This window comes from Pelodiscus sinensis, chromosome 1, assembly GCF_052426305.1.
Source record: "Pelodiscus sinensis isolate ZL-2025 chromosome 1, ASM5242630v1, whole genome shotgun sequence".
Classification (NCBI taxonomy): domain Eukaryota; kingdom Metazoa; phylum Chordata; order Testudines; family Trionychidae; genus Pelodiscus; species Pelodiscus sinensis.
Genome location: NC_143052.1, coordinates 46,688,865 through 46,702,477, shown reverse-complemented (window position 1 = coordinate 46,702,477; position 13,613 = coordinate 46,688,865). Strand labels below are relative to the sequence as shown.

Here is a 13,613-nt window from a genome sequence, read left to right as displayed (position 1 = left end):
TTCTACCCCACCCTGGAGGACTTCTTCATTAAAACTTTTGCAGGAGGGAGCCTACATTGCCCATCACTGATTTAATTTATTCTCAGTAATTATTTATTGTCCTTAGCCTTTCTAACCACAGGAATTTTTGGTATTGTGGATACTTTCAACTTCCTGCATTAGTTGTGGGCCTGAAAGTTTTTACACAACCATCTAATACTCCTTCCTGTGATTCTAAGAAGTTCCTCTTATTAAATCTGTAACAATACAGTTACTGAAAGAATTCAATTATTAAGGAGTCATAATAAAGATTGATCTTTGTAGAACTGCACTTAAAACACTATGGCTGTGTCTAGACTGGCCAGTTTTTCCGGAAAATCAGCCGCTTTTCCGGAAAAACTTGCCAGCTGTCTACACTGGCCGCTTGAATTTCCGCAAAAGCACTGACTTCCTACTGAAAGAAATCAGTGCTTCTTGAGGAAATACTATGCTGCTCCCGTTCAGGCAAAAGTCCTTTTGCGCAAAGCTTTTGCACGAAAGGGCCAGTGTAGACAGCCCAGATTTGTTTTCCACAAAAAAGCCCCGATCGCAAAAATCAGGGCTTTTTTGCGGGAAAGCGCGTCTAGATTGGCACGGACGCTTTTCCGCAAAAAGTGGTTTTGCAGAAAAGTGTCCATGCTAATCTAGACACTCTTTTCCGAAAAGCTTTTAATGGAAAAGTTTTCCGTTAAAAGCATTCCCAAAAAATCATGCCAATCTAGACGCAGCCTATAGGTTAAATTTTGCTGCTCATGTCAACAGATCCACAACTTCCATAGAGGAGTCAAGATTCCATTCTGTACGTATTTTATGCCATGTTCTACAAAACAATTAAAAGAGGACTTCCCACATTTGGCCAAATTGTGGGTTCTTTCCATTGCTGCTAATCTACAACTGATAAAGCAATGTTTTATTGAATAATATCAACAAATAGACCTGTTAGAACAGGGATGGGGAATCTATTTTGGGTCGGGGCCACTGATCCACAGAAAAATCAGTCAGTGGATGCACACAAGTGAGAAACAAAAGGGGGGGGGGGACAAACCCTCATGGACATGGCCCCCAACTGAGGAGAAAGACACTCGTCACATTCCCCTCATACACTAGAGCCTAGGGCAGGCCCAGGCCAGTAAATTGTGTGTGCTCCAGCTCTGTGGTGGGGCAGCAGGGTGGCTGGGATGCCAGTGTAGACTCTCCAATGCTGGCTTGGAGCCCAGAGCCTTGGGGGCTAGATCCAGGCAAGTTGGGAGGGGGGGGGGCGGAGAAATCACACCTGGCCTCTGGGCCTGAGTTTCCCCACATCTGTGTTGGAAGAGGACATTGTGCAAAGTCTGTTTCTTTCTAACATACTACAGTAGACTTCCGATAATCTGGAACCTATGGGACCTAGGTGGTGCCGGATTATCAAATATGCCAGACTATCAGGAGGTACTATAAAATGGTTATATATATACACACTGTATACAATATATACTGTATATAAAGTGTTCTTAACCCTTTATTGTACATACTGTATACAGTACAGGCAGTCCCCAGGTTACATGGATCCGACTTACATCGGATCCCTACTTACAAACGGGGTGAGGCAATTCCGCACTAGCTGCTTCCCCCCAGCAGACCAAGGAGACACAAAGCTAGAGCCCCCCACAACAGACCAGGGAGATGAGGAGCGGCTTTTCTCAGCAGACACCTCAGCTTGAGAATAGAGGACTGAGGGAAGTGAGGTGTGGGAGAATAAAACTGAGCTCTGGAGAAATGTTTGGGTCGAGTTTCCCCTACAATATGTACCAGTTCCGACTTACATACAAATTCAACTTAAGAACAAACCTACAGTCCCTATCTTGTACGTAACCCGGGGACTGCCTGTATACTGTAATGTTTTCGGTTTTTTAAGCCTTTTTTACCCTTTTTGCTCAGTTCAGCTGCTGCCGCTGTTACCTTGTGACTCATTTTTTGCCAAAGCTCACTCACTGGGCTCTTGCCATTTTGATGCCGGATTATCAGGAGTGCCGGACTATTGGATGCTGGACTATTGGAGTTTTACTGTATTAGACTACCACATCTGTCAAGCTAATTGTCACTGCACTGCAGATTGCTGCCCCAAAACATTAGCAAAAAGCAATAATACAATCATTATCCTTTAGTATCATGCAGGTGAAAGCCATTCCTGGGTATTTTATTCTTTTTTAAACCATTGCTCCATTCTATTATAAATTATGATGGTTTTATATTAGTGCAATTCCACTGAGAGAGACAGGTGTGAGAGCAGACTCAGATACACTCTCCTCCATTTTTCCCCACTGTCATTATTACCATGACAACAATGTGTATACTCCCTACTTTTCCCATACTAGCTGCAGCACTTAGTTTAGAAGAAAAAACTCAGAATGACAAGAATGTTGGCTTCATTCCCAACTACTGCACATTAAAAGAAATACTCCATTCATTTTCAGTCAAATTCCTCGGACACACACACACACACAAAAGGTAGGACAATTTCTTTCGTGCTATTCAGTAAGTTTTCCCAAGAGCAGCCAGTCAGCAGCTAAAAATTATTTTTTCAATGTTGTATCAAGAAATCAGGATAACTGTAGTTAGCATCAATTACCTATAAAACTGAAGAGTTTTCTAGCTAAACTGTTGACATTATTAGATTTAAGTAAGTATAGAACACTACCATATAGCTATCATCACTTGCTCACAGTCACTCTGTATTGTATCACTCATGCTTTCAAGATACCAACTACAAACAAAACATCAAACCAGTTTTTAAAAAGATCCACTGGAAATCTTACTCAACTTCAAACTGTTAATTAATCCAGTATCCTGGCAATAACCCCAAAACACTAATTTATTTTTATTTAGAAGAGAGCTGATTGTTTAAGGGCCACTACAAGTAAAACCAACCAAAAAAAACCCAAAACACCACTCACTCCAACCTCCCCCCCACACACACACACACAATCCCCACACAGTGTTTGTCCTATTGGAGAATTATTTTGAATTGTTCTAAGAGGAGGTGAAATAGTCATAAATATACAGTTTATAATATAATTTTAAGAAGGAAAATAGAAGACAAGGAATTTAAACATCTGAAGGATAAATGGCAAATTAAAAATATTTTTTCTCTGAGTGGGTAGTCAAGGTCAGGCTCCTAAAATAATATTTAGGAATCAAAATATCAGACATGAGTTTTTAAAATCAGTCCACTTATTCAGATGGCTAAATTTGCTTGAACAAGCAAATTTGTTTGCCAGTGTTATTTACAATACTTTAAGTTTCTAAAGCCAACAATGAATGAAAATGTTTACTTATTACTACAGTTTACTTTTTGCATTTCTGGCAACTTAATGAAAATTAATGGAGCTAGTCGCACACTTCTTTATCATCATTTTGAACGTCTTAATGTTAAATTTGTTTAAATATTGTATTTGTTTGTTTAGAAACCAATTTCACGGGAATTTTTAAAAGCTATTGTAGACATTTTTGTAGTGTCATCCTGATCTTAGCTTTTACATTTTAAAAAAAAGCTATAAATTTGAGCTAAGTTTAAGTTCCCTTTAAAGCACTGAGTAATAAACCAATATGAATTCAGAACAGTTTAGGGATATTAATGTAGAAATAGATCAGACTGGTTTTACATATTATTTTGTGGGCTTTCACACTGCAAAAGTTGTTTTCAGAAGCAACATTCAAATCCTACAATGGAGTCCAGAAAGGTTTTTTCACTTCAAAAATATAGAGTAAGATTTTAAAAATCATGTAAAGAGTATGTAATATACAATTTCGTGAGTTTTTTTGTGGAAAAACCATGCTGCTTTCTAGGCTTGAGTCAATGCCCTCACAAGGGATCCAATGTAAAAAAAGAGGCAAATGTAATGGCCTTGATAAACTAAGCAAAGCATTTTCTTAGTGACAAACGTAATGGTCACAACTTTTAGGGATACAATTTATAGCGTTTGCCATACAACTCTTCTTAATGTTAACGGGAGTTAAAGGCTAAATCCCGGGCAGATGCCTTAGCAACCGACTCCACGGATTTCAATTTGTTATAAAACCAAGAAAAACAGCCACAGGCGCAACATCGCTGACCAGCTGTGTTAGAGGGATCAGCCTAAGTGGAGTGATAAGAAGCCAAAGGGAACGCCCGCCGCGTATCTGGGGATTTTTTTAAATCTCCGCTTAGCTACCGATAGCGGGTGTCCGCCGGCAAGGGAGCCTGGGGCTTGGCTCTCCAAATAGGGACGATGCTTCCCCACTCGGAGCGTTTGAACCAAGGCCAACGACTCTGCCCGGCAGCGCGAAGCTCGGCTCCTGCTCCCCCGCCGCCTCGCTGCGGCTGCCTCACGGAAGCTCCGGACCCAGCCACAAAACCTGCCGCCCTCCGAGGCGCCCCCAGGGGGCGAGTCTCGCGCGCGCCGCTCGGCTGCTTTGCAAGCCCAGACCCCGGGACAGCGGGAGCCCGAGCGGCAGCAGCCGGCCCCGGACACAGGCGGCGGGCGCCGCGCGCTGGGTCAGGGCGAGCTCCGCAGCGCGGCCACCGCAGATCGCTCCCGCCCGGCGCCCCGGGACCAGCGCAGGGCTCCCCCCGCCAGGCGCCGCCCCAGCCCAGTCCCCGCCGCCTGGTTACCGCTGCCGCCGGTTCCTCCTGCCCGCCAGAGCCGGGCTCCCCGCTCGCTCCCTCCGTCGCCATCTTCCCGCTGGACTCGGCGGCTCCGACTCCCAGCGAGCCGCGGAGCCGAGTGGCAGCCTCCGCAGCAGCCAGGCACCTCACCCCCTCCCCGCCGGCCGCGCCCGCCAGCGGCAGCCCTTAACCCCCTGCGCGCCGGGGCGCAGTGCGGGCTGCGGCTCGGGCAGGTGGCACAGGGGCGCCCCGAGTGAGGTGTCCGCCCCAGGCGCTGCCTCGCCCACCCCGCAGAGGGGCCCGGCGGCGTGGGCCCGCCCACCTGCCCAAGCAGCTTAGGGCGCCCCCGCTGCTACCTCTGTCTCTTTGGGAAGGGGGGAAACAGAGCGGAGGCTGCGCCGCTCCCGAAAGGGGGAGGGCGGCTTTTTTGTGGGGGAGGGAGCGCGAGACAGCAGCGGGGCGCCTGAGCCAGCCTTGCCGAGCTTCTCGTAGTGCCCTCTATGATGGGGCCAGAGCTGTATTTGCCTTCCCCCTCCAGTTTTCAAAGCAGAGCCCCCTCAAACCCACCTTTAACTCCTCCATGCCAGAGCTGAAGCAGGCAGCTGTGCTTAACCTATTTACATCACCCACTGACTCCCTCCCAGGCTGAGGAGCATGTGTTCTCCTGCCACAGCTGTTCCCTGCATTGCACTACCTGCACCACCAGACTGGAGCTCTCTGAGAACTCTACTTACTGCCCTTCTCATGTGTGTGGCCTCAGCCAATTCCACATTGGAGCTACGTCTGCATTGAACCTCCTCTAATACCACAGCCTCAACTCTCTCCAGGACCATACTCAATCTTAGCTCTGCATTCCAAGGGCTGCTCCTCTTCTGGGACCACACTTACCCCTTTTCTGCATCAAGGCCCAATAATAAGGATTTATCCCTTAATCAAAAACTAATATATTCCTTCAAGTCTGCTCTCTGTATAGCAAAAGTAAAATACATGTGATCTTTCCATAGCCATACCTTGAGTTAAGTAGAAATTCAGTAAGCAGGGGAAACTTCAAGTATGTGCAAGAATGCATTGAGCATAATAACTTGGGGTGTGTCTAGACTACATGCCTCCGTCGACGGAGGCATGTAGATTAGCCAGATCAGCAGAGGGAAATGAAGCCGCGATTAAAATAATCGTGGCTTCATTTAAATTTAAATGGCTGCCCCACTCTGCCGATCAGCTGTTTGTCGGCAGATCGGGGCAGTCTGGACGCGACGCCGACAAAGAAGCCTTTCTTGATCGGCACAGGTAAACCTGGTTTCACGAGGCATACCTGTGCCGATCAAGAAAGGCTTCTTTGTCGGCGCGTCGTGTCCAGACTGCCCCGATCTGCCGACAAACAGCTGATCGGCAGAGCGGGGCAGCTATTTAAATTTAAATGAAGCCGCGATTATTTTAATCGTGGCTTCATTTCCCTCTGCCGATCTGGCTAATCTACATGCCTCCGTCGACGGAGGCATGTAGTTTAGACGTACCCCTAGTGACCATAATGATCTGAATCTGGGAGCCATTGCAAAGCATATAGCTCCAACAAAATAAAATGTTTTATTTTTACATCAAGAACATTAATTCTCTCTCAAACCTAGGCTATGTGGTCTATAAGTGACTATATTGATGGACCATGAAGTTCAGTTCCCACTCTCCTGCCCCATTACTGACCTAGAGTCCCAAACCATTTAGTGTCCTCAATTCCCAAATGTCCAGTGCTGCTTAATCCTCTTTAGGACATGATGCATTCTTTGTCTGGATGACTTTAATGTACCATCTATAAATAACTTTTATGTAAAGCCCTAAGAAGTATCAGAGGAGTACTTTGCCACAGATGAGCTCTACCAAACAAAGGATGAGATTCTTTTCTTGCACAGGTTGAACCATTCTAGTCCTGCACTCTGGCCTGGCAACAGCTGTTATCCGGCATGATTTCAATTAGCCAGATGTCTACTTATCATGTATGGATGGCCAACTTTCCTGTGTTCCTATAAAGTTTGTGTACAGCCACTAGTCCTGGCTCTGTGCTGTTGTTTAGCTCTAATTTACCCATCTTCTAAGAGCCTAGTAAGCAATGGAAGTGTTGGTAATGCTGCTAGACAATATTGACCTCCCATGGGTCAGAAAATTCTCTGATTCAGCTCTGATCAGGTCTGGAGGGTGCCAGACTAGAAAGGTTCAACCCGTACTGCTTATTATGTAAAAAAAAATACCGAAGCAGGTACAATCCATAACAGTATAGGTCAGAGCAAACAAGCTTGGCAACTTGCACCTTAGGGTGAACAGTTAACTTGGGATAGGGAAACTGGTTTTAAACTTTTGACATGTTTGTTCAATTATTATTTATTTGTATTGCGGTATGACCTGCAGTCAAGGACCAGAGACCCGCTTTGCAAGGTACTGTACACATAGAACAAAGATGGTTTCAGCACCACAGGGCTTATAAATTTGATTGCTTAACAGAACAAGAACAGAAAACAATAATATTGCCAACTGTTGTCATTTTATTGTAAGTTTAGTAATATTTGATGCTTTTCTTAAAACTCTTGGAATCATACAATTACATGAGAGTCTCAGCTTTCAATCCAAATAATAAAAAATATTAATTTCAGTCCTCATAGTTGCAGAGAAAAGCTGGAAAAGTGAATCCTAAGTGTTCAAAATCCAAAAGGTAAATAAAAAATGACCCCAAAGGTATTATGTTTAAAACATCTCATGATGTTTAATACAATCTTGGCTGGGGGTGAGGTTGACTCAGTTCTTAAAAATTGGAATTGTTAATACAGTATAAAATCCCTTTTACAACAAGCAATGGTCATTGACTTAACCCCTTTGCATCTCATCAAATTTTTGAAAGCTGGGCCTGACACAATTGGTTCCGCAGCCTCTTAATCATTGCTATTTAATTCCATTCTTGCTGGTATTTCTGTCATTTTACTCTCTTAATGCTAAGATACAGCCTGTTAACCTCCTTATTAGAGGTGATGGATATCTGGGTCTGTGGAGAGAGGAGGCTGTACAGGCATGGCTCCGCTCCAGCCACTGGGACTCCCTTGGGGCATGGTGAGGAAGGGCTACCATGGGAGAATGCAGTAGTGCCTTGTAAAAATCAAAGAAGAGCAGCAGGCACATCAGATGGCAAGGAAAGCAAATAGTTGCCATTGGTGTGATGCCACCAGTTCCAACCACAGTTACTAATGATTTTTTTTTTGAGCCAGATTACTATAATGCACCAGTTGCCATGGTATCTAGGTGCCATGTCCTTTAATGCTATAGTTGTGAGCACATCACACCTCTATTCTAGACAAGATTGCACTATTCATGTCACACTCTGATGGAACCATACAACCTTAAAAATTAGATAATGTTTCATCAATTGCTGGGTGAAATTTTATCAAAACAACAATGAAGATCGAATTAGTCACAGCTTACCAAATGCGATAAGCTCTTTCCCAGCAGGAGATATATTTAGAAAGGATTTCTGAAAAGAAGGGGAAGCTCTTCTTAAATCTCAGGTAGTAAAAATTAAAAGGATAAATGGACCTACAGGATTCTATCTAAAGACCAGTCCCAAGCCCAAACAATTTACATTTATCACATCATTCAAGCATTGGAATTGGTTTAATCTGCTGTTACAACTAAAAAGATCAGGGGTTCTTGGGTTGAAGGAGGAAAGATACATTTTTCAGGCTAATAAACGAATCAGTGCAAATTAAAAAAAAAATGTTTGTTGATCATCAGTTATTTCAGCACCAACTGAATGCTTAACTGATGGCATGACAGCATCAGTGCTTAATTCCTTTATTGATGACACCACAGTACTTAATTACAAAGTAGCCATTACAAGGACCACACTGCCATGCTGGGCATTGGTCACTACTTCATTGTCCATGATACCTACTGTGCTCAGTATTGTTTGAGCTTTTGCTGGTCAGAGAACTCTGTCACTTTTGCGACTATCTCTACAGCAGAAATTCATTCCTTGCTTACAAAGACTGTTCCACTGCACTAAGGCTGTGTCTACATTGGCAAGATTTTGCACAAATACTTTTAACGCAAGAGTTTTTGCGTTAAAGTATTTGCACAAGAGAGCGTCTACACTGGCATGTGCCTTTGCGCAAGAGATGTGCTTTTGTGCAAAAGCATCCGTGCCAGTGTAGACGCTCTCTTGCGCAAGAAAGCTCTGATGGCCATTTTAACCATAGGGCTTTCTTGCGCAAGAAATTCATATTGCCTGTCTACACTGGCCTCTTGCACAAGAACAATTGCGCAAGAGGGCTTATTCCTGAGCGGGAGCATCATAGTTCTTGCGCAAGAAGCACTGATTTCACACATTAGAACGTCAGTGTTCTTGTGCAAGAATTCCCCGCCAGTTGTAGACAGGCAGCAAGTTTTTGCACAAAAGCGGCCACTTTGGCCCATGTGATTAGACACAGCCCATGTGATTATCATTCCCTGACTGCTCTGATGGTGTCAGAAATATCTCTTCTCCTAGGATTGAGTTTGGAAATTTGAGCCCCAAGCAACATAGTGCCCCAAACCTGATAAATGGGAGTCAGGAGGTTTGAATTAGTGAATGCTCCTTCCTCTTTATGCCCCATGCTAATACTTGGCCTCTGCACTCCTAAGGTGGGCTTGTCTTGGCTCCGTTTTTGAGGCTGTGTTGAAACAAACAAAAAAAAAACCCCTCACTGCTGTGCTCACACTAGAGACAAAAAATGTTCTTCATCACATGTTAATGCTAGAAGCCTTGATAGCTGTGGTTGTGTGGCTGCTGGTTTATTTTAATCACTGTAGTGAGGCAAAGGAGTTTCTGTAGTTGGGGGAGGAAATTCACTCTTTTACTGCCAGATTGTAGCTGGGCAGCTGGAGGGAATTAACTTTATCACTGCTGCCTCTGCTCCAGTGTGTTCATGAAACTCTTCTGCTAGGCTGGTCCTAACACCTATGAGTTAAGCTTGTTTCTTTCCTGTGGTTAAAAAAAGATTAGAAAACACCTTTCAGAGAGTGATTCAAGAAGCTCAATGTAGAATTTTTAAGGGCTAATTTAATCAGCCTATAAGAACCAACATGTTGAACAGAAATGTGATGATAGAGGCCTCCTCAGACTAAGATCATGTCTAACTATAAGGTTTTGTTGATATAAGGTAGCTTACATTGACCTAACTGTGAAGGTTTGCATGCTGCAATGCTCCTCCTGCCACTTTAACTTATCTGATATGCTGACATAATAAAACCACCTTGACAAGAAAGAGGCATAGAGCTTTGTGCAAAGTAGTTAGAGCTATAAGGGGCAGTGTAAACACTGTGCTGCTTATGTCAATGTAACTGGTCTCCAGGAGGTATCCTGCAATCCCCATCATGACTACTCAGGTCACGGTTTTGAACTCCACTGCCCTCCAGCAGGGCCAGCCCGAGCCATTCACGCGCCCTGGGCCCCAGGAACATGGCATCGCCCCGGGGAGTGCGACGCATGCGTGGCGCCACCCTGGGCACACGGAGCATTTGCGGTGGCGCGGCCGGCCTGGCAGCCTCGCGTGACGCCCCCTATAATGGGGCACCCCTGGCAGTAGCCCAGCTCACCCGTACTTGGGCCGGCTCTGCCTGCAGCCAAGTATAGAGATAGACACATCTTGCTTTTTAAAGCCCAGGGAAGTTTTGAACTTGCTCCCCTTTTTGCTCAGTGTGGACAGCTGACATATCAACTGCACATCTGAGCATGCTGGCTCCACACAGCAAACTCCTGCCTGGAGTCCATGAGAGGTGACAGGTCTCGTAGGGTATGTCTACACTACAACGTTATTTCGAAATAATGCATCTACACACAAAATGCATTTCAAAATAGCTTTTTGCTATTTCGAAATACTGCATCCACACTGAGTGGACACTGATTTTGATTTAAGGCCGGCCGGAACCAGGTCAGGGGTAGGGCATCAGGTAGTGAGTGTCTTTGTGTGGCTGTTGCCTGAAGCTAGCTGAGGCTTGTGCTTAAAGGGACACTCCCTCATCCCCTGGGCAGCCGGTTCTCTAGGTGTCCCTGCTTGCTTGCCTGCCTTGCTGTGGGACAGCAAAGCATTTGTGTCTCTGGGTGCTTTGGTTGCCCTCACTCGGGACACAATAGCACTCTGCAACATGGAGCCAGAGCTGCCCCTGGGCACTCTGGTGCTTCTCGTGGACGTATTGCTATCAGCCTGGCTGCACTTTCTGCAGACTGCAATCCAGGAGGTCCATGACGGAGGGCGGGGCGTGTCAGTATCCAGGAGGCCCTGCAGGAGAGCGTCCACCCTGAGGAGCACTCAGAGCCTCCCTGGTCTGCCCACTGGGGGCTTGTGCCTCATTCCTCCCTCACGTCCTTCCACTTACACCTCCCTAACCCCCCTTCCTAATGTCAAATAAAATCAACTCTGTTTATTTAACAAACTTGAGGGGGGGGATGAAACTCTGGGGAGACTGGGGAAAGGAGGTGGGAGAGGGGAGAAGAGAAGGTGGGAGAAGGGAGGGGGAAAACTGGGAGGAGGGAGCTGGAAGGGGGAAGCAAGGGGAAGAAGGGGAAGGGGAAGCTCAGGGTTCAGGGGTGGGGGGTCTCGCCCGGCCAACTGTCTCCCAGCATGGTGGGTGCGGGGACCTCGGCATCCCCGGAGGGATGGGGAGGAGGGTGTGGAGGTTGAGGTGTGGGGTGTGGAGATTGAAGAGGAGGGTGTGGAGGTTGAGGAGGGAGAGACAGGAGTGGGAGAAGGAGTAGGAGAAGGATCAGGAGCTGGGGAGGCAGCAGGCACTGGAGCGGCACGAGGCAGCACTCTCTGCACCAGGGTCTGCAGATGGTCACAGATGGCACGACTCTGGGTAAGGAGCTCCCCCCGGAATTCCCGTTTGTCCTGCACCCACTGCTCCATGGTGCAGTGCAGGGCTTGCAGGGCCCCCAGCTGCTGATCTCAGTAACCCTACAATGTTGTGGTGGATCTGCTGAGACCTCAGGTGTGGGAGGATGTCCCGGGCGGGGTGGTGCGCCCTGCATGTGCAGCTGGTGCGGCTGTGGAGAAAGAAGAGAAGTGGTCAGTTCTCCCTGGGGACACAATGGGTGAAGCCCAGCCCCCATCTAAGAGGTGAGGATGACCATGCCCTGCACCGTCAGAGCTGCTGTGCTTGCACAGAGGCCATGGTCGGAATGTCCAGCTATCCCTGGGAGTGGGAGCTTCCCGAGACTGCACCCATGCCACTGTCTTGTGTATAGTGTGGCTGAGGTGGGGGGGGGGTGTCCCTTGCCTCTGTGTAGAGGGGGCTTGTGAAGGGAGGGCATCCTGCTGTGTCCTGCCCCGGGGTCAGGAACATGTCAGGTCTCTTCACACACACATGTGGCTATCCGGCCACAGCCCCTGTGTGGCACACAGCTGGAGCCACCTGCCCAGGGGTGGCATGGCATGTGCTCTCATGTGCACAGGTTGCTGCGTGACCTGGGGTAGGCAAGGCCCACGTATGCGGTCCCTGGTCTCCTTCCCATCCCCCCCCCCCCCGGGAAGGGGATGGTGATGGCACTTATGAGGTGTGGCCTCCCCGGATGACCCTGATGACTCTGCTGCTGGGACAACTCGGGGGTCCGGCAGGTGTGGCATCTTCCATGGCACCCTCCATGGCAGCTCCTCCTCTGCACCCTGGTCAGGGCCCTCTGCTCCTGGCTCATCTCTCCCCCCCCCCCCCCCCCGTGCTGGCACAGACCATCCCACCCCCCAGGATGAGGTCCAGGGCCTCGAAATAGGGGCAGGTGTGTGCCGCTGTTGGGGAGCCGGCCCGTGTGGCCCTGGCATAGCCCTGCCTCAATTCTTTAATTTTCATGTGCACCTGTTCTTGGGTGCACATATGGCCTTTAGTGGCCATGGTGGAAGCTATGCAGCTGTAGACAGCCATGTTCCTCCATCTAGTGCAGAGATCATGGATGGTGAAGACCTCCCCCCAAATCTCAATGAGGTCCATGATCTCCGCACTAGTCCAGGATGGCGCCCACCTTCTCCGGCCCGTGGCTGGTTCTTGGGAGCTGGGGGACTGGCCAGTGGAGGGCTGGCTGGATCTGGCTGCCCAGCTCATCTTGGGGCCACTGTGTCAGGGTCAGTGACTGCTGGCTCTGTGCTGGCACATGCAGTGTGGCCAGAGTCTACCCCTTTAAGGGCTCCAGGGCTGGGGGAGTGGAGAGGAGTTTTCCTGGTTTGGCCCAGAGTGGCCACCAGGGCACCCTGGGAAGGGCTGGAGGCCCCATATTTCAAAATAAGCGTCTACCCAGCACTTATTTCGAATTAGCTATTTCTTGCGGCATGGAGAGGAAGAGGCGGTTATGATAGAAATTTGCAGCAATGGCATGTAAAAACCAAAGCGCTGCAGCATATCAGAACCCAAGGGAGGCAAATAGTTGCCACTGGTGTGGAGCCACAGGCATACTGCTTCTGTGAGGATGGGGCTATGGTCAGGGTGGTGTTGTATCATGCAAGGAAGGTACTAACAAACTTCAAGAGGCCTTTATTTAACAAAGGTGAAACCTCATTACAAAGCTGCTGCTGCTCCCCTCTATAGCTCTCACTCAGCCCTAGCTCATCTTCCCCCTCCTTCCTGTTTCCTGTGCTTCCAGACTCCCAACAGCCAGTGCTCCCAGTTCTAATAATTATAAGCAGCATCTAAAATACCACAGGTGGTGGTGAATAGCCTCTGTCCCTCTGTATTGACCCTTTTCCCCATTGAGTTCCTCTTACAGCCTTGTGTTCATAATGCTCAGCACATTACCTAAGACCAATGGATGCTTTCTGTCACAGATGGCTGGCTCACAAGGGTAAGTCTACACAGCAGGGCTAAAGTTGAATTAAGTGACGCAACTTCAGCTAAATCAATCGTGTAGCTTACATCGAAATAGCTTAATTCGGCTTTTGGCACTGTCTACCCAGCAGGAAGTTGAAGGAAGAAT

The 13,613-nt window shown here is 47.5% G+C and overlaps 1 protein-coding gene and 1 long non-coding RNA gene across 3 annotated transcripts in view; both read right to left on the bottom strand.

The window, feature by feature from the left end:
* Window positions 1-5,316, bottom strand: part of CTTNBP2 (cortactin binding protein 2) — a 188,569-nt gene extending 183,253 nt beyond the window's left edge. Inside the window, 1 exon segment of the mRNA XM_006122544.5 lies at window positions 5,210-5,316. Coding sequence (XP_006122606.3) covers window positions 5,210-5,224 — 15 coding nt within the window. The 5' untranslated portion in view covers window positions 5,225-5,316.
* A 3,799-nt stretch (window positions 5,317-9,115) lies between these two features.
* LOC112545693 (uncharacterized) overlaps window positions 9,116-13,613 on the bottom strand; it is a 51,143-nt gene continuing 46,645 nt past the window's right edge. The window contains exons 3-4 of one of the 2 annotated variants that reach the window (XR_003089232.3): window positions 11,615-11,699; window positions 9,116-9,638 (exon numbers count right to left, since the gene is read on the bottom strand). This is a non-coding gene — a long non-coding RNA (uncharacterized LOC112545693). The remainder of the gene's footprint in view (window positions 9,639-11,614; window positions 11,700-13,613) is intronic. The other variant, XR_016348667.1, reaches the window with a different exon arrangement.